Source organism: Limanda limanda, chromosome 3, assembly GCF_963576545.1.
Source record: "Limanda limanda chromosome 3, fLimLim1.1, whole genome shotgun sequence".
NCBI lineage: Eukaryota > Metazoa > Chordata > Actinopteri > Pleuronectiformes > Pleuronectidae > Limanda > Limanda limanda.
In genome coordinates, this window is record NC_083638.1 from 18,583,230 (window position 1) to 18,600,533 (window position 17,304).

The window sequence follows — 17,304 nt, forward strand, 5'->3', positions numbered from 1 at the left end:
TTACTGTGTTCTGTCCTCTTTGACCTCTTTGTCCTTACACCTGTCTCACTCATCGAAAGAGCTGAATGAAATAACATTGAATTAATCAATAAATGAATCATAATCACGTAATCATATCAGCTTTGCCAAACAATCAGCTTCTCAATTGCAAATATTTCTACTTTTCTTGTTATGTTTTAAACTGTGACAGAGATTGATTTGTATGGGTTTTTTTACGTTTTATAGACCACACATTGATCGATTGATTGACTCATTGATTAAAACAGTAATCAGCAGATCAATTGATAGTGGAAATAACCATTAATCAGGATCTTCGCTTTACAGATTCTTTTCAGTCTTTTTTTCTTTGCTCTTCAGTCGTTTATCCTCCTCCCTATCCCACATCTTCTTCTCATCTGTTCTCTGCATGTTTGTTGTTTAATCGTTTTCAAAAGAAGACTTGATGCATTTAGGTCAAGTTCTCTGACTGATTATTTTTCTTCTTCATTTCCACCCAGTTTTCAGAAGTCAGCTACCCAGGAGGAATGAGTTCTACCCTTACGACCCTCCGCCAGGTTTGTGCATTTTTCAGGATGTCAGTAAAAATTCTGATCTATCAACCTATAATGTCAAGTAGTTCAAATGTTTTCTAAATGTGAGTTTGTTCCATTTCTGAACACACATGCACTATTAAATGATCAGAATCAGACTGGGCTTTTATAAAACTTTATAAAGCTTTGATTAAGACGATTAATTATGATTAAGCTCTATTAGGCCGTTATAAAGCACTTCACTACAACAATTCTTAATAATCTTTTATCAATATTTTTACATGTTTGCAGACCTTCTTTTATTAGCAGATGATGTTATCATCTATTTCTGGTTACATTTAGTTTCCATATTGCAGGTATAGAGAGTGGTAGGTGCTGCACCACTGAAGATTTTGTTTGTTTGTTAATATGATATTGATTGATTGACTCATTAAAAAACTACAATCTTTGTTTCTTACAGAGGAGGAACCCCTCAGCGACTCTGAATCCGACCAGAGAGTGTTGCCCATCTCTGGGGTGAAACTGTGTTGGGTGTGTGGTTGCCCTGGGAACAAAGCTTGTTCTAGATGTCACACTGTGACCTACTGTGGTAAAAATCACCAGATGCTCCACTGGAAACACACACACAAAAAGGAGTGTGGCAGCCAAGGTGTGTTTACTTGTCTTCTGCACTGAAAGAGACTGGACACTGATTTGTTTACCCTCCATCCACTGAACAATCACTTGCTGCAAATGAAAACTACAGTATTTCTGCAGGATCTCTAAAAAATAGTCTAAAATCTAATTTGATGAATCCAAAAAGTATTAAATACGTTAAAATTTTAAATGTGTGGCTTTGTTAAAGACTTTGGATACCTACTATCTTTGCCTGTAATTTGAGAGATAATATGCGTTTGGAGGATTATTTACTCCTATACTAATTTGCCCTATCCTCAATTATGGGGAAGTTTGAGTATTTCTGAGAGTCTGATATTCCTTCATTATCTGTTGCTTTTAATTTTATACATTGTGTGGTCTTTAATTCAATTGTTGAAACCTGAATAGAATTTGTGCTTGATTCTGACATGGTGTTGTGATTTGCACTGTACAATGGAAGATTTGTGAAGACATTTTACAGTATCCAGTATCATAATAACTTATGATAATAACAATATGTCCCACAATTTGTCTTGAACAGCGTTTTTACTGAGCAGTCGTACATCTAAACTTAAGAGTCAGCGTTTGTAATATCCTGATTGATTAAATGTAATTTAATTGATCTACTGTGTCTTTTGTCTCTCTGTGTCTGAATAGAAGTGTCCCTCGTCACAACATCGGCCTTCCTCTTCCCTGAAGCTGAGCTGGTTATTGAGCCTGAGGAAGAGGAGAAAGATGGAAAAGAGGAAGACACAAAGAAGGATGAAGGAGAAGAGGAAGGGAGCGGCATTCAAACAGATGTAGACTGTCCGTCTTTAGCAGAGAGTAAGAAACAGAACAGAATATGCAAGGTTTTAGAAGCAGCTCTGACAACTGCTCTGTTCACTTGCTCATCAATGTATCTTTCCTCCTGACTTCATGTTGTGTGTCTTCAGCGCTGGCAGAGACCGACCTGGAAGAGATGGCGATGTGTGAGACTAAAGACATCAAAGTGTTCCAGAGGTTTAAAAAGAGGATCGCACCAGAACCACACCAGGTAAAAAATAATACAAAATATAGGTCAAAGAGAGTGAAAGGAACACTGGACACTCCTCACACAGATGATGTGCAGTTTGAACTCAATCACTTCCTCTGGTTGTGTTTCAGGTTGTGCGCTACAGTCGAGGCGGTTCTCCCTTGTGGGTCTCTTCTCAACACATCCCTTCAGATCAGGATATCCCACAATGCACCTGTGGGGCCGACAGGACTTTCGAGTTCCAGGTAGTCACCGCTCATTAATCTGATCTCTTAAAGACTTTTATTTTTTGATGTTGTTTCCTTTCTTCTCCCTCTATTCACTTTTACCATAGTTTTCATTGTCTCAGTCATGTTTCCTGACTTCAGTTCATCGTCATCATCATAATAGTAATCATACATTATAATTATATAGCATTTTTTAAGCTTACACTAAGAAAATATATCAAAATTAAAATCTGAAAAACCCTCGTAGGACATAAAACTTTAAGAACATTACAGCACATACATCAACCGCATTAAACATCGCCCATACATTTATAAATTGATGACTAAGTATACAAATTATTTAATACAATTTAATGAAATTAGATAGATTAAAAAACAATGTGATTGAATAATAGATAATATAAAAGATAATATCATACGTACTGAATGTGTAGTGTATATTTATAAAATGATGCAAAGTTCATATAAATACAAAATGATTAAAAAAATAAGTGTTACATTTATAGGATAGATAAATAATTAAACATCATAAATAGTCAAATATGTTTGATACAATAAAAATACCCAGAAGGATAAAAAAACTACTATCAAAGAGGATTGTAAAAAATCTGTTATCTATTATATGTGAATGTCTGTGAATGTCTCTACACAGGAAACAGTATTTATCCATTGGATAAATGTAATAAGTATGTGTGTGTGTGTGTGTTCAGGTGATGCCCCAGCTGCTGAACAGTCTAAATGTGGACTCAACAGGAGCCAGTATCGACTGGGGTACGGTGGCCATCTACACCTGCTCCGCCAGCTGTAACCGTGACGACCAGTACTTCCCTGAGTTCATCTGGAAGCAGGATTTCAGCTCGGATCAACACGCACAGATTAGACACTCATAACATCTGACAGCTTATACTGAGCAACGAAGAGACTGGTTTCATCACACTGGAAGTGATGTCACTTCCCATGTAGGGAACTGGACGTGTGCATCAGCACTTCTTACATTACTGATGATGATACACAGATCATACATAAATGTAAAAATGTGTGAAATACCAGTGCCCGAGTGATCAGACTCTTGTGTATCCAGGAGAATGTTGAACAGCAGATATCACTGTCTGGACCATGTTTTTCATTAAAAGTTCAAATATTCAAACAGGAATTCTGGATCCTGGTTCCTGTTCTAAACCTTTCTTAAATAAACACAATTTCTGGTTGTAAAGAACAGTTTCAGTGGTGTTTCGGAACTATGTGATTATCAGTGTATGTTCATCTTGGCTACATATAATTAAAACAGATCAGTGAGGTGGAGCTGATAAAAAGAAATCCATCATGAGGGTGTGCCTTATAACAGAGATTTTAATTTAGTCCCTTCATATGATTCTCTGTATTCTTCAGAGATCTGATTTGTGGGGCATCTGGTGGCCGACTGGTTTAAATGCAGATACCAGATACCCACAGCATCGAGGGCTCAATCCCCAGCTAGATGACGACAAATCCTTCTCTCTGCCCTTGTTTCCCATTGTGCTGAAAAAATACACAATGCACAAATAAATCTAAGTTTGTAACTCATTTAGCAAAACAAAATTTTAAACAGCATTATTTAACTTTTCAATTACAAAACGATTGACAATGTTGAGACAAATATTTGAATGCAATTTAAAGAGGACCATAAGTATAGTAGACGTGTTAGTCAGTGTTGCTGTGCAGTATGTGATCCAGTTTACACAGCAGTGTGACAAATACTGAGCACTTTGTATAGGAAAGAAACTCTTTAAGTCAATAAAGATGCTGTTTTCAACTAGAACAGCACCAAGAAGAGCTCATACCTTCAGTTCAATCAAGCTGCACTAAATTTCACACTCAAATATCAACCCCTTAAATATCCTTGATTTGTCAAGATTCATGAATTGTTCAGAGAAAAAAAAACACTCTGCCCACAAGACCTGTTGAGTATGAGTGTGTCCAAACGTTATTGTAATGAAAGGAGCAGCTTTAACAACAGTCAGTATTTACACATTTATTAATGCACAGTGCAGAGCATCAACAGTTTCAGAAGAAGCAAAATTGCATTAAAATGTGACGGGGCTCATACTCGTGCAGAAGAGGAATATTCAACCCCATGTTTTCGTCAGAGTTGTCCGTACAAATATTAGGAGACGAAAACACACATGGTGAACCAAAATATTGGAAATCCAAAATTTTATATTTAATTGCTTAACTTTTAAATTGTTATCAAGGATGTGTCCAGTTGAAACTCTGTGTGACACAAACAGAACAGTGCCCAAACTGTAGACTCTTAAATGTAGATTTTTGATTGAACAAAGAACTTGAACAACCAACACAAATTAACATTTGCAAATGCTCAAAAATAATAATTTCAAAAAGGAAAATGTTTAAATATAGATTTGAATGGCCCAAAACATTTTTATTTTAAAATACAGTAAAATGGCAAAGCAAATTGTAGCTTATCTGCTGTCACACTGTCTTTTAGTGCTAATGAATTTAAGAAATAGTCAGCCTATTGTTCCACCTGACACTTTTCTTCCCATTTCAATTTTGGTCTAATTCGTCTGAATTTCTAGAAAGAAAACTAAAATTCTGTGTAACAGGACAAGGTGTCCCGTTTACTCAAACAGTCGAGGAGCATCATTCCCTTTAGGTTTGGCCTTTTTCTAAAACTGTGAAACAGGACTACACAGCAGCAGGACTTGGATCAGATTCAAAATTTAAGAACAGCCAAATTGTGACAGTGGATTTACAATAGATTATTATGTCTCATGTTAAAATTATCTACCAGATTAAAACTCACTCTCCAATATTTATGAATGTAGGACTACGCTGGAGCCAGATCAGATTGATTTAAATGTACATGCTTTTTGAATCAAACTCAAAAACCAGACTGATTTGATATAAACACTGTTGAGGAACTTAAATCTCAGTAAATACTGTGATAGGAATGTGGGGCTGACAGACCTGAACACAACTTTATGTAACTGGGAGATAGAGCAGACAAGTACTAAAAATGCAATGTAGAAAACTTTTTAAAAATGCATAAAATAAGAACAGCAATACTCCCGGTCAGACCTCTCTTCCACTTAGCGAATTTTACATTTTCTTTACAGTCTTATGTACAATGAGGGATGTGATCAAACAATCTGAAAACAGCTGGAAATAAATGGAACAGGGTCAGAACAAAGAATCTTTCAAAAAAGGTCCAAAAGTCCTTTTTCTTAAAAAAATAAAATAAAGGAAAGAGGAAGGACAAAAAGTAAAAGGTGACTAGTTCACATCCCTGCACAACAGCCCTTAGAGCAGTCCACTTGTAGAGGTCAACATTTAGATGACACTTCTACGTATCTTTAAAAAAATCCATGTAAAAAGAGACTGGGTTGGGGAGATGTTAAAAGAAGAAAACGACAGGTCCTACGTCGTCTTGCGGAAACCTTTCAGGATGGGGTAGATGCTTTCAAACGCTTCGTAGATCTCTCCTCTCACCTTGGCACCTTCACAAAAACAAAAAAAATATATATATTATAACTGCAATAAGTTACTATACCCAGTTACATGCATCTTCTCATTTTATGTTTTAAGTTCTATTGTTGAAATGCTCCAGCAACAATTTGGACATTTCTCCCTTAAATTTTTAGCGCCCTCTGGTGGAGAAATTGTTTGTACCTTAAAGGGATAGTTCACCGAAAAATTTGAATTCAGTCATCTACTCACAACTATAACGATGGACGTGTGGGTGAAGGCTAAAAACTTCGAGTCAAATTTTAAGTCGTTTTATGTTTTTTGTATGTTTGACAATGGAGTAAACACTTTGATTGCATTGGATTTGACTGGAACGCTGTTTATCCCTTAACTCCAAAGGTATTTTGTGGACTTAAACACTTCATCCGCCCTCCATCAGCATAGTGGTGAGTAGATTAGTGGATTTTAATTTTTTCTGTCAACCATCCTTTTAATCCTAGTTTGACATTAGAGTACTGTCAATTATTATTCATTATCTGACATGTACATTGATGCCAATATATCTGCAATGATCTCATATGACGAGCTCTAGTTCTGATCTACAGCTAATAGTGAGTGAAGTAGAGCGGGTTTTACCTGTGAGTACAACTTTCCCAGAAACAAAGATGAGCAGGACAATTCTGGGTTTGATCATCCTGTAAATCAGCCCCGGAAACAGCTCCGGCTCATAGCTACAACAGACAAGTCACTTGGTTTAGTCGTAACATGGAAAAAAAACACAGGAAGTCTGCATCATGTGTATCTGTATATAGACTGTAGACGTTAGACTAAATGTCTAGAAGTTACCTGCTGAACTGTTGATGTGTGAGGACCAATCCCTCCAGTCGGATGGGGAACTTCACATCGCAGCTGCCCACCATGTTCTGAATTTTGAAGTCCAGGAACTTGGCAGGAAAACCGAGCTTCTGCACCACACGAGCGTACTTTCTGGCTGCTAATCTCGACATCTCCTCACTGGAGAGAAGGTGAGTTGATGAGAAGCAGATTAGAGAGATTATATAGTTCCGTAGTGAGGTGAAGAAAGCTTGCATGTCTTTTATCTCAGTCTTAGTAAAAATATTTATTGTGCCCACAACACTACTGTGAACATCTGGCTTTTCATCGAGAACATGCACATGAAATGTGGAACAAGCTACATTCTGACCTCTTGGCTCCAGTGCAAACCATTTTCCCAGAGCTGAAGATGAGGGCAGTGGTTCTGGGTTCTCGTATTCTCATGATGACGGCAGCAAAACGCTAAAAGAAAGCAAAAGAGAGGCATATTACTATTACTGAAAGACTTCTTCCCATTGTAGTTGTGTGGGATGTTTAGTATAAGTATGTCCAGTATATTCTTAATGGCAGATCGGGGAATCATCTAAACCAACTTCAAGCCCCATAGATGGAAGCTGGAACAAATGCATGACAATTTGGAACTGCCGAGTAAAATATGAATGTGTTTCAGTCTCACCTTTGGGTTGTACTCTGCGTTCCTGGCTCTCAGGGCGATGGTCTTCAAGTCGAGTTTACAGCCCAGATTTACAGTGGATACGATGTTTCTGATATTAGACAGAGTGAGACAAGTACAGAGAACAGTTAAGTCACTATGTCAGAAGTTTCCAGTTGTTATTAACAGTGTTGTTAAATTTGGAAAAAAATATTTTTTGTATATAAACTTTGTAAAAATTGCACTGGCCCAAGGGCACCCAAAGAAATGACAATTTCTTGGGTTATTAAACATACTGTAGCTGTGGTACAATCCCTGAGCTTTCTGAGGCAGGTGTGGACGGTGTGATGGGGGTCATGGGAGTCAGGGGGGTGTTGTAGAGCGGGGTGTTCCCTGGTAGAGCTGTGGTGGTCGTACCAGCTACCGTCTGGGAATGGAAGAGCTGAGGCGTCTGCCCTGACGTACCCGGAAGGCCTAGAGAGCAAATTGGGTTATAAGTTGTAATATGAAGTGGTGATAAAGTTTGACTATCTCGAAGACTGAAATGATAAATGTTAAGATTAATTTCTAAGAATAAATGTGAAAGACAGCAGTTCCAAGGATATGGGGTTATGATTTATCATCATAAGCATGGCAGGAGACGGACAGGGATTTGACAGTGGTGTGTTGTACCTGTGTTGGCCTGCTGTGCCTGTTGTTGTTGCGCCTGTTGTTGTTGCCTCTGCTGTTCCTCGAGTATAGCCAGACTGTTGGTGTTCGTGACTGGTTGGGGCGTCAGGCCTGAGCCATATGGCATCATGGGACTGAAGATTGGCATGCTCGGCGTCATGGCCCCCTGAACAGAACAAACATAAAAAACAACATAAAGTTGAGATTTAGCAGAAGAACCACATTATTAACAAATGACACTTTACATTAATCACATGAAAGTCCAAATTGCATTGATATGAGAAGACAATGACTGTACAACTAATTTTCGTAGTGAAACTAAATGGCAGTAAAGTATTTGCGGCTCCAGAATGTGGCCTGACACAAAGAATAAATCTTGTATTCTACATTATCTGACATAACTGCCTCATCTACAGCCACAAAGCCCCACACTAAGACTATTTCACTGGGCTATATGAGCATCATACTTCTCCCAGGATAGACCCTTTTCAAAGCCAACATTGTGACTTACAACAGTAGGAAAGGCCAAAGTGTCCTTTAGAACCTTACCAATGGCTTTGACTTATCAAAATAGCTTCTGTGACAAAGGCCAAGGCAGTAAATGTACCTACAGCATGTTAACAGTATGAAGGAGTCGTGGCTACAGAAATAAGCCACATTCAGAAGCTGTAGGATGAGAGCTCAGTAGAATCAGGACCAAGCTGGTACCTTGAAGTCCCAGTGTGATCCTGTTCAGACATGGTAATAACATCCACCCTGAGAAATCCCATCACAAGTGGTCAGCTCAAAGAACGCTTTGTTCACATCCGACATTAAAATTGTGTCCCGATTGTGCTTCCTGTGCCTACTTGCTTTGGGGTTTCACCTCCTCACTCCATAATTTAACAAAAACTAATTCGTAATTTGTGTTCACAAAGAACACATTTTATTACAGTTGGGGCCAATGTCATTGTTCTTCTTGCGCAGTGAAGACAGATTTCACCAATTTAAGAAAAGTATCAATCATTATGCGTCAGTGTTAATATGGTGGTATTGGCAACAAACAAATCAATGGTTGTTTGATTATTTATTATTACTTGTATTTTTTATATATATATATATATATATATATATATATATATATATATATATATATATACACACTCTACAACCACATACCCAAAATACAAGTAATAATAAATAATCAAATAACCATCGATCTATATATATATATATATATGTTATATTATATTCAATATAAAGTCCAGATAAACAACATATTTATAGATATATAGGAAGCTGGTTAAGCATAAGATCATTAATGTAAAATAACTGTCTTTTAACTGCTATAATGTTACCTTGTTATTGATTTTACTGTCACTGTTATTACAATGTTAAGTGCCTTTGAGTCAATTTTAAAAGCACTATATAAATAAAAAAAGAGATTAAATAAGTTTGTGCTACAGCAGGTCAGAAGACGTCAGCTTAGATGGCGTCCTTCATACATGGCCCAGAACACATTTAGGTTCACACAGCTAAACAATGAGGTCACATGCATTCCAGACCACCTCTGAATGGGGTGTAGGTGAGGGGATCTCAGGACACATTTGTGTGAATTCAGACTTGTACTCCATGTAGACCACCTGTAATCATATCACTCAGGAGGGATGTTGATAACAGGTCTGTGTGGGGTCTATGACATCTCGCTCCCTCCACTGGCTTCCTGTTTGTCACAGGATCGATTTTATAATTTGTTGTTAACTTTTAAATCTCTTACTGGACTTGCGCAGCCTTGCCTAGCTGAACTCCTTCATGTTCAGCCTCCAGTTAGAGAGCTGAGGTCCGCCACTCAGCTGCTCCTGGACTTGCCTTAAACGAGGCTCATAACCAGAGGCGATCAAGCCTTTGCAGTAGCCGCCTCTTATGCAACAGCTTAAGACCCATTATTAGATCAGCCCCCTCACCATTACACTACAGATCATTGGTAAAAACACATCTCTTCTTCTTGGCCTTGTTTTCAAGTTGAGAACGTTTTTATCACATATTTTAGTCTATTTTGTTTGATCTTAGTTTATTTTATTAGTATTTTATGTATTGCATGTTGCTGTTTTCTTGTTGTAACTTTTACTTTGGGAAGCTCTTTGGTCAACCAACTTGTTTTTTAAAAATGTGCTATATAAATAAACTGGACATGTGCTGGTCAGCTTCTAGTCAGGTGAGCTAGCCCACCTGACCCCTCGCTGAGGACGAGCACCTGTTGCTGAATGGAGCGTGTGTTCCTACCTGAGGGGAGGCCAGACCCGGGAAGGCTGGTACACTGTTGTTCTGGTCCATGTTGTCAGCTCCTCACGTCGGACACCTCCACCAGGAGCGGACAGGGACACCTCTTCACAGCAGGGACACCTCTTCACAGCAGGGGCCACAGAGCTCCGCAGTAAACACAAACAACCCGAGGTGGACTCCACTGTAACACCCTCGTACTGTATGTCCTCTGACAGCAGCGACGCGCCTGGAATCCAACCGGTAAGAACATGATTTAAGACAAATGCGTATTGATCACCGTGCACCATCAAAGGCTGAGTGAATAACTGACAAATGACACGAAGCCGCTGTGGCGCCAACACACATTTAGCTTTGATGTGTGTTCGCGTTGCATTAGCATGTTAGTTCCGACCTCCTGTGTGTGACGTCTCATGCAGACGATTACAGTGAAAAACACGGATGACGATTTCGTCTCCACCTAAAACCAGAGCAGTGTCCCAGCAGGATGTCTGGACGCCAAATTGCACCACATCAACACAGTGGCTAGCTGGGGTTAGCCCGCAATGCTAATGTTAGCTGCACCGGCTAACATGGAAGACGTATGTCCAACGCGCCGCGGCCTCAATAAACGGACAGTTGTGAGATGACGTCAGATTGCAATAACTCACAGTGCGGTGAGAGGAAACTTCCAGTCGCCCTCTCGCAGTGGAAACCAGCAGAGAAACTGGTTTAATTCAGCTCCGTGCTCGTGTCATCCTCAGTTAACTTCTTCTTCGGCGCTCAAGAAAAGCGCTACTCCTCTTCTTCTTCTTCGTTGGCTGCCGCTGCCGCTGCTGCTCCCGGAAGCGGAAACCCTTATTTTTTTCCGCTGTGTCACAGTTCACGCAGAGCAGGCAGAGCAAAGATGGCGTCGCTGAGTGACAAGTCGGTTTGGGACGAAGTGGAAGATGGCATCGGGGAAGAGGTTCTCAAGATGTCCACGGAGGAGATCGTACAGCGAACCCGGCTCCTGGAGAGCGAGATCAAGATCATGAAGAGCGAGGTGCTGAGGGTGACCCACGAACTGCAGGCCATGAAGGACAAGATCAAGGAAAACACGGAGAAGATAAAGGTGAACAAAACGCTGCCGTACCTGGTGTCGAACGTCATCGAGCTGCTGGACGTGGACCCCAACGACCAGGAGGAGGACGGGGCCAACGTGGACCTGGACTCCCAGAGGAAAGGAAAGTGCGCCGTCATAAAGACTTCCACACGGCAGACCTACTTCCTGCCGGTGATCGGGCTGGTCGACGCCGAGAAGCTGAAGCCCGGGGACCTGGTGGGTGTCAACAAAGACTCCTACCTGATCCTGGAGACCCTACCGACCGAGTACGACTCCAGGGTGAAGGCTATGGAGGTGGACGAGCGCCCCACCGAGCAGTACAGCGACATAGGAGGGCTGGACAAGCAGATCCAGGAGCTGGTGGAGGCCATCGTCTTGCCCATGAACCACAAGGAGAAGTTTGAAAACCTGGGCATCCAGCCACCCAAGGGGGTCCTGATGTATGGGCCACCTGGCACAGGGAAGACCCTCCTGGCCAGGGCCTGCGCCGCTCAGACCAAGGCCACCTTCCTGAAGCTGGCCGGACCACAGCTGGTCCAGATGTTCATCGGAGATGGAGCCAAGCTGGTGAGAGACGCCTTCGCCCTGGCCAAAGAGAAGGCTCCATCCATCATCTTCATCGACGAGCTGGATGCCATCGGAACCAAGAGGTTTGACAGCGAGAAGGCGGGAGACCGAGAGGTGCAGAGGACCATGCTGGAGCTGCTCAACCAGCTGGATGGATTCCAGCCCAACATGCAGGTCAAGGTGAGGATTCTGCCCTGAAAACCTCAGAGAAACACATGATCCACAGTCTGTATATGACTGTGGATCACACTGAACTCCAGGGAAGTCCAACTGGTTCTGTATGATCAGATGGAATTCTCTCAAATAATTCTCTCATCAAACTTCACAGATCACTCAGAAATCTGACTCGTATTGTATTCGTTGTCACAATAATTTATTTGTTAAATGAATTTGTCTCATTCTAATTGGACACTAAATAAATATGAAATCAACTATTCAACCATTAAATAGGGGTAGAGAAAAGTACAAAATAAAATAGGGCAAAGATTTACATGTTTTATAAAACTGTGATAAGTAAATATACAATACCAAATCCAGACTTCCTCAAATTAATCTATTTACACAGTATGATTACTACAGTAATATTGTGCATATTTTCCAGGTGATTGCGGCCACCAACAGAGTGGACATCTTGGACCCTGCTCTGCTCCGTTCAGGTCGTCTGGACAGGAAGATCGAGTTCCCCATGCCCAACGAAGAGGCCCGAGCTCGCATCATGCAGATTCACTCCCGCAAGATGAACGTCAGTCCGGACGTCAACTACGAGGAGCTGGCTCGCTGCACCGACGACTTCAACGGAGCCCAGTGCAAGGCCGTGTGTGTGGAGGCCGGTATGATCGCGCTGCGTCGTGGAGCCACAGAGCTGAACCACGAGGATTACATGGAGGGAATCCTGGAGGTCCAGGCCAAGAAGAAGGCCAATCTCCAGTACTACGCCTGAGGACACTGCTCTTGTCATTTTTATGTTCGTGATAGAGAGTGTTGATTGTCAAATATATGCTGAGTAAACACTTGTTCAAAGTGAAAAGTTGAGTTAATAAAAATAAGTAAAATGTCTGAAGAGTTGTTTCTTTCAGCTAAATGAGGAGGGTTGAGTCCTGGTTTCAGGAGGAGCAGAAAAGTCTCACAGCTGCTGTGGATTTGTTTTCTATTGTTTCTGTTTCGATTGTCCTCACACAAGCTTCTTCTACTTACATCTCTGATATATATTAAATCTACCCTCACTTAAATATTAAGTCAGTCTGAAGTGATAAAGTCAAGAGTGCCCATCGTGCTACTGGTTGATTCAATCTTTATTATAAGAATTTATTAGATTTAATTAGATATTTGATCATATCACTATTCGATGGGATTCAAATGGACCACATTAAACTGTGCTGCTCAACTGCTGTTATCACGTCTGCTACTCATTCTTCATATGCTCTCTTTACAAACAGAGATGTTTTCTGGTTATATTACACCAGGTGTCTGCACAGTCTAATTCAGATTATAGACTGGAATTTAATTTTCACATTGACAAGTCTATTTCCTGTTTCTTCTTTGCTGTACTTCTGTATTTTTGGCATAGTCAAGGCAGAGTATGAGGGGAAGGCGACGACTGCACTGGATGGTGTCTAATGTCACATTCTCTGTTACACAATCAGTGCACGTCATCATTTCACAAAACCCTCTCTGAAGGTTCTTTGCTTTTCCATTATTTAAAATTGTTTAAGGACCTGACCGATAGTTGTCTTCAGTAGGAATAGGAATGACATTGAATTGTTGCAACACCTTGGGTTGTTTCCAAAACCACACAAATTGAGAAGTCTTGTCAAACCTTTTCTGTGATCGGAAGTGAGTCAATATAGGAAAAACAAACATCTGATAAACAAGTTAAAGTTAAAATATTATAGGACTTATCAGATCTGTTGATCAAGAATTTGATTCTGCTTTTTAAAATATAACACGTCGATATATACTTCATAGGTTAAGACCATGAAAAGTAGAGTACTGCAAATGAAAACAGAAATTAGAACTGGTGGCTAACACCTTGTCCTTAGTTTAAAACCCACTTATGTGCCTTTTCCGCTGTTGGCAGTGATTTTCATTTCCTATGATCTTTTGGCTTATACAGATGTGAACAATGGCAGTAAAAACAGCAGCAGACTTTTCAGTTCTTTACATTTATTAAGAATGTAGAAACAATAGCAGAGTATGTGTCTTTCCAAAACCCTAATGAAAAATCCAGACAGAGGCAGAGAACCGAGGGAACATTGGGGAAAGAACTTGCTTATCAGAACAGTAGTGCTGATCTAAAAATCAGGTTGCCAAGCCAATAAAAGCAAGGATGTTATAAAGCCTCACATAAGAGGCCACTTGAAGCAACTTCTGAATCAGAACTCATGGTTGAAGAAACAGGATCTAAAAAGGGGCCAAACCAACAGGGGGGTGGTGGAAAGAACAGACTAAAGAAGAAAGCAGAGGCAGATGGAAAAATCATTTTTACTCCTCAATCTTTTCTCAGAGGTACTGTCTGCTCCTTAATGCCCTCCTTAGTGATGATGCAGATCTGAAGGGCGTCTCCGGTGTAGACATCCCTCTCCGCAGCCGAGATGAAGACATCTTTGACCAGCTGCACTGCCTTGTCCTGAGTCAGAGGGACCTGTTCCACACCTTCCATGTTCTTAAAACCAATCTGGGGGAAGATTGTGTTAGAGAGAATGAGACATGAATGTAATTTGTCCACTTTAAGGAAACTTCAGAACACTGCACATTTGATTCTCTGCACATTTAATTGCAGAAAGCTCGAGATTATGAAAAATATGTGTATTTTATCTACCTGGTTGTCAAGCAGCGGCTGTAGCATGGCACTTGCAGATCCACCAGCCTTGTAGGTGTCTCTCTGATAAGAGCCCACTGGGTCAAAACTGTACACTGCTCCCTTACCTACGTTACAAATAAAAACAGTTGCTACAAGAACACAGGGAAAGCTTTGCAGTGTCCAACTTAAGACAGATTTAATTCAACCTCAATGTGTGATACAATGAGAAAAAATATTAGCAAACAACAAACTTGACATTTCCTGTCCCCTGCAATCACAGCAGATTAGAATGACAGTATGTGCCCAGATCCTCCACGAAAGTTAAAATAATCAATTTATCAGAACGTTTTGCGTCTTACTGGCTGTATTTAAATACCTACCATGCTCATCCAGTCCTCCGATGATGTTATATACGTAGTAGGGGAAGAACCTCCTGCCATACAGAATGGTAGACAACATGGCTGCGATGGCTCCGGATTTCATTGTCTTGTTGTTTGAGTGTTTGTATGTCTAGGAGGAGAGAAAACATTGGTTCAGGTGCTAGTCACAATTTAGCAAACTCTGACACCAGCTGTCATTCTCCTTGTAAGAGGGCAGAAAGTAATTCAGCAACACTTCAGGAGAAGTTAAGAACCACGGTGAAGTCCCTATTGAATAATTGTAATTGTTGGGGACTAGTAAGAGATGCATGTGCAATGAAGAACCACCCTGCAGAACAAATATCAAAAATGACCACACAGTTTTCCCAAATGTTTCTTGTGACAAAATTCTAGAAGTATTCAAACTGAAAAAGTACCAATGCTCATCATTTAAGAGACAACAAGACAAATTGGAGCCCTGTGTAAACTCGGGTCTTAGACAGCATTTTGATCATCAGTGCTGGTGACGTACACGCTGTGGCAGGAGTGTTGGCTTTGGTCATAGAAGTAGATATCTTTCAGAATGATAATAAAGAGAGTGAAACCAAAAAACTCCTTCCTGCATCAGCTCACCTTTAGTCTGGCATCAATGATTTTGGTCAGAGTCAGGCAGTCTCCATGGAAACCGCTGCAGCCGATGACAGTTGTGTCTGTCCTGTAAGGTGAGAAACTCAGAGTCAAACAAAGTCAGAGCCGAATCAGCCACTCATAGTGACTGTTGAGTGGATTCCTCATCTAAAAAGCAACTCAGGTCACAGGAAAAACTACACTTCCCATCTAACAGAAGTACTGGAGCTGCAGTGACTTTAACAAATAGATGAGCGGCCATTACAGATTAAATAGAGATGACAAGGTGTTCCCTTCACTGACAGTACGGGGAGGAGACGGGGACACTTACAGCTTGTAGCATTTTGGTGAGTCCCGACTGTGGATGGAGTAGCCTTCACTTAGCCGAGTGTCTGAGGCGACGATGGCGAAGTCCTCCCCGGCGACAGCCAGCACGGTTCTGAAAGTGAGAAAGAGAAAACACGACACGGTTTATTTATTTTATAAAACAAATGACGACACACGAAAATCCACTGCTGTCTATGGCACTTTCCAACGCTAAAGCTAAAGCTACTGATTCGAAACTGAAACTTCGATACTAGTCAAATAATATTTCATAATGCGAACATGTAATCTGTAATATAAAGTGATACATAAAGATAAGTATACACCTAACCCCGTGCGCAGAGAAATGCAGGGTTGTTCACAAAGTATTCATTTAGTTCAGCTTTGTTTGTTTCCGTTTGCTACGCTGCTAGCTCGTTAGCACAGAGCAGTACATGTTAGCTAGCAGACAGCTAGCCGCTGGAGGATTAGACTCACCCTCCGTTGAAAGAGTACGGTGAGAAGCGCTGCTCCACGGGGCCACTGTAATGATACTCCTTCATTTTGCCCGATTCTCCAAACGACTGTGATGAAATCATCTTTGTTACGGGAGGAACACAATCCGCTCTCACGCTTCTTTCTGTTAAAGTCGCTGTATCACTGCAATATGGCACTCTCTTCTTCTACTGTCCGCTAACCCGACTATCCAGCCAGACTCTGTGCCAGAGCGCCCCCACAGGCTGGTTTGATGTACAGCAGGTAAGACAGGCGTGCCAGAATGTGATCGGTCGGCAGAGTGTATGTTTATATAATATACATGTAATATATATGTATTTAGCAATGTCCGGATGGGTTATCTACATGAAATGTATATTATATATGGTGCTGCTCAGTGGAAATTTGACTTTTATTAGTTGTATTGCCGTTTTGATACTTTAACTGGTAAAAGCATTGGATTGGATCAAGCTAGGACATGATGTAAAATAATGCATGCATCCAAGTCATATGGATGATTACAAATAGACCATTGCTTTAAATCTAGATTACCCATCCATTAATTGTTAATTACAGTTCAGTTCCAAAACAGGACAAACAAGACAAATAAGACATACAAAAATATGCATATAATGAAATAAAATGCATCAGTGGGAATGATGTACATGATAATGATGGAATATGTGTTAGAGAAGAAGTAGGTGCATGTGTGTGTAAGTGCGTGTGCATACGTGTGATGTCTGCATGAGTCCTTCTTCAGTGGTCCTGGACAAGTTATTGTC

The 17,304-nt window shown here is 40.6% G+C and overlaps 4 protein-coding genes across 4 annotated transcripts in view; 2 read left to right on the forward strand and 2 right to left on the reverse strand.

The window, feature by feature from the left end:
* The window catches only part of pdcd2 (programmed cell death 2), a 4,413-nt gene extending 815 nt beyond the window's left edge, over positions 1 to 3,598 (forward strand). Inside the window, exons 3-8 of the mRNA XM_061067782.1 lie at positions 498 to 554; positions 991 to 1,179; positions 1,824 to 1,991; positions 2,102 to 2,202; positions 2,313 to 2,426; positions 3,119 to 3,598. Of these exons, the coding sequence (XP_060923765.1) occupies positions 498 to 554; positions 991 to 1,179; positions 1,824 to 1,991; positions 2,102 to 2,202; positions 2,313 to 2,426; positions 3,119 to 3,298 (809 nt within the window). The 3' untranslated portion in view covers positions 3,299 to 3,598. The remainder of the gene's footprint in view (positions 1 to 497; positions 555 to 990; positions 1,180 to 1,823; positions 1,992 to 2,101; positions 2,203 to 2,312; positions 2,427 to 3,118) is intronic.
* Positions 3,599 to 4,404: 806 nt separating this feature from the next.
* Positions 4,405 to 11,075, reverse strand: tbp (TATA box binding protein). Its single transcript, XM_061067783.1, has 9 exons — positions 10,938 to 11,075; positions 10,291 to 10,516; positions 8,032 to 8,194; positions 7,656 to 7,833; positions 7,384 to 7,471; positions 7,078 to 7,169; positions 6,720 to 6,887; positions 6,510 to 6,604; positions 4,405 to 5,905 (listed from the first exon to the last, which is right to left on the reverse strand). Exons 2-9 carry the CDS (start codon positions 10,339 to 10,341, stop codon positions 5,826 to 5,828), a joined length of 915 nt encoding a protein of 304 aa, XP_060923766.1. The 5' UTR covers positions 10,342 to 10,516; positions 10,938 to 11,075; the 3' UTR covers positions 4,405 to 5,825.
* Positions 11,076 to 11,149: 74 nt separating this feature from the next.
* On the forward strand, positions 11,150 to 12,994 carry psmc3 (proteasome 26S subunit, ATPase 3). The gene is made up of 2 exons (XM_061067781.1): positions 11,150 to 12,118; positions 12,540 to 12,994. The coding sequence occupies exons 1-2, from the start codon at positions 11,174 to 11,176 to the stop codon at positions 12,876 to 12,878; spliced, it is 1,284 nt and encodes a 427-aa protein (XP_060923764.1). The 5' UTR covers positions 11,150 to 11,173; the 3' UTR covers positions 12,879 to 12,994.
* Positions 12,995 to 14,084: 1,090 nt separating this feature from the next.
* Positions 14,085 to 16,720, reverse strand: psmb1 (proteasome 20S subunit beta 1). Its single transcript, XM_061067950.1, has 6 exons — positions 16,526 to 16,720; positions 16,056 to 16,163; positions 15,731 to 15,812; positions 15,119 to 15,248; positions 14,757 to 14,863; positions 14,085 to 14,612 (listed from the first exon to the last, which is right to left on the reverse strand). The coding sequence occupies exons 1-6, from the start codon at positions 16,624 to 16,626 to the stop codon at positions 14,427 to 14,429; spliced, it is 714 nt and encodes a 237-aa protein (XP_060923933.1). The 5' UTR covers positions 16,627 to 16,720; the 3' UTR covers positions 14,085 to 14,426.
* Between the last annotated feature and the right edge of the window lie 584 nt (positions 16,721 to 17,304).

What these genes read in the sequence shown, in the direction of transcription:
- tbp (XM_061067783.1), bottom strand. Translation starts at nt 10,341, where the DNA reads ATGGACCAGAACAACAGTGTACCAGCCTTCCCGGGTCTGGCCTCCCCT. An exon ending in ACGCAGAGTACAACCCAAAG is followed by an intron (nt 7,170 to 7,383) that starts GTGAGACTGAAA and finishes GCTTTCTTTTAG; the next exon opens with CGTTTTGCTGCCGTCATCAT. An exon ending in ACACATCAACAGTTCAGCAG is followed by an intron (nt 6,605 to 6,719) that starts GTAACTTCTAGA and finishes TGTCTGTTGTAG; the next exon opens with CTATGAGCCGGAGCTGTTTC.
- psmc3 (XM_061067781.1), top strand. Translation starts at nt 11,174, where the DNA reads ATGGCGTCGCTGAGTGACAAGTCGGTTTGGGACGAAGTGGAAGATGGC. An exon ending in AGCCCAACATGCAGGTCAAG is followed by an intron (nt 12,119 to 12,539) that starts GTGAGGATTCTG and finishes CATATTTTCCAG; the next exon opens with GTGATTGCGGCCACCAACAG.
- psmb1 (XM_061067950.1), bottom strand. Translation starts at nt 16,626, where the DNA reads ATGATTTCATCACAGTCGTTTGGAGAATCGGGCAAAATGAAGGAGTAT. An exon ending in TCATTGATGCCAGACTAAAG is followed by an intron (nt 15,249 to 15,730) that starts GTGAGCTGATGC and finishes CTCTCCTCCTAG; the next exon opens with ACATACAAACACTCAAACAA. An exon ending in CGGAGGACTGGATGAGCATG is followed by an intron (nt 14,864 to 15,118) that starts GTAGGTATTTAA and finishes TTTGTAACGTAG; the next exon opens with GTAAGGGAGCAGTGTACAGT.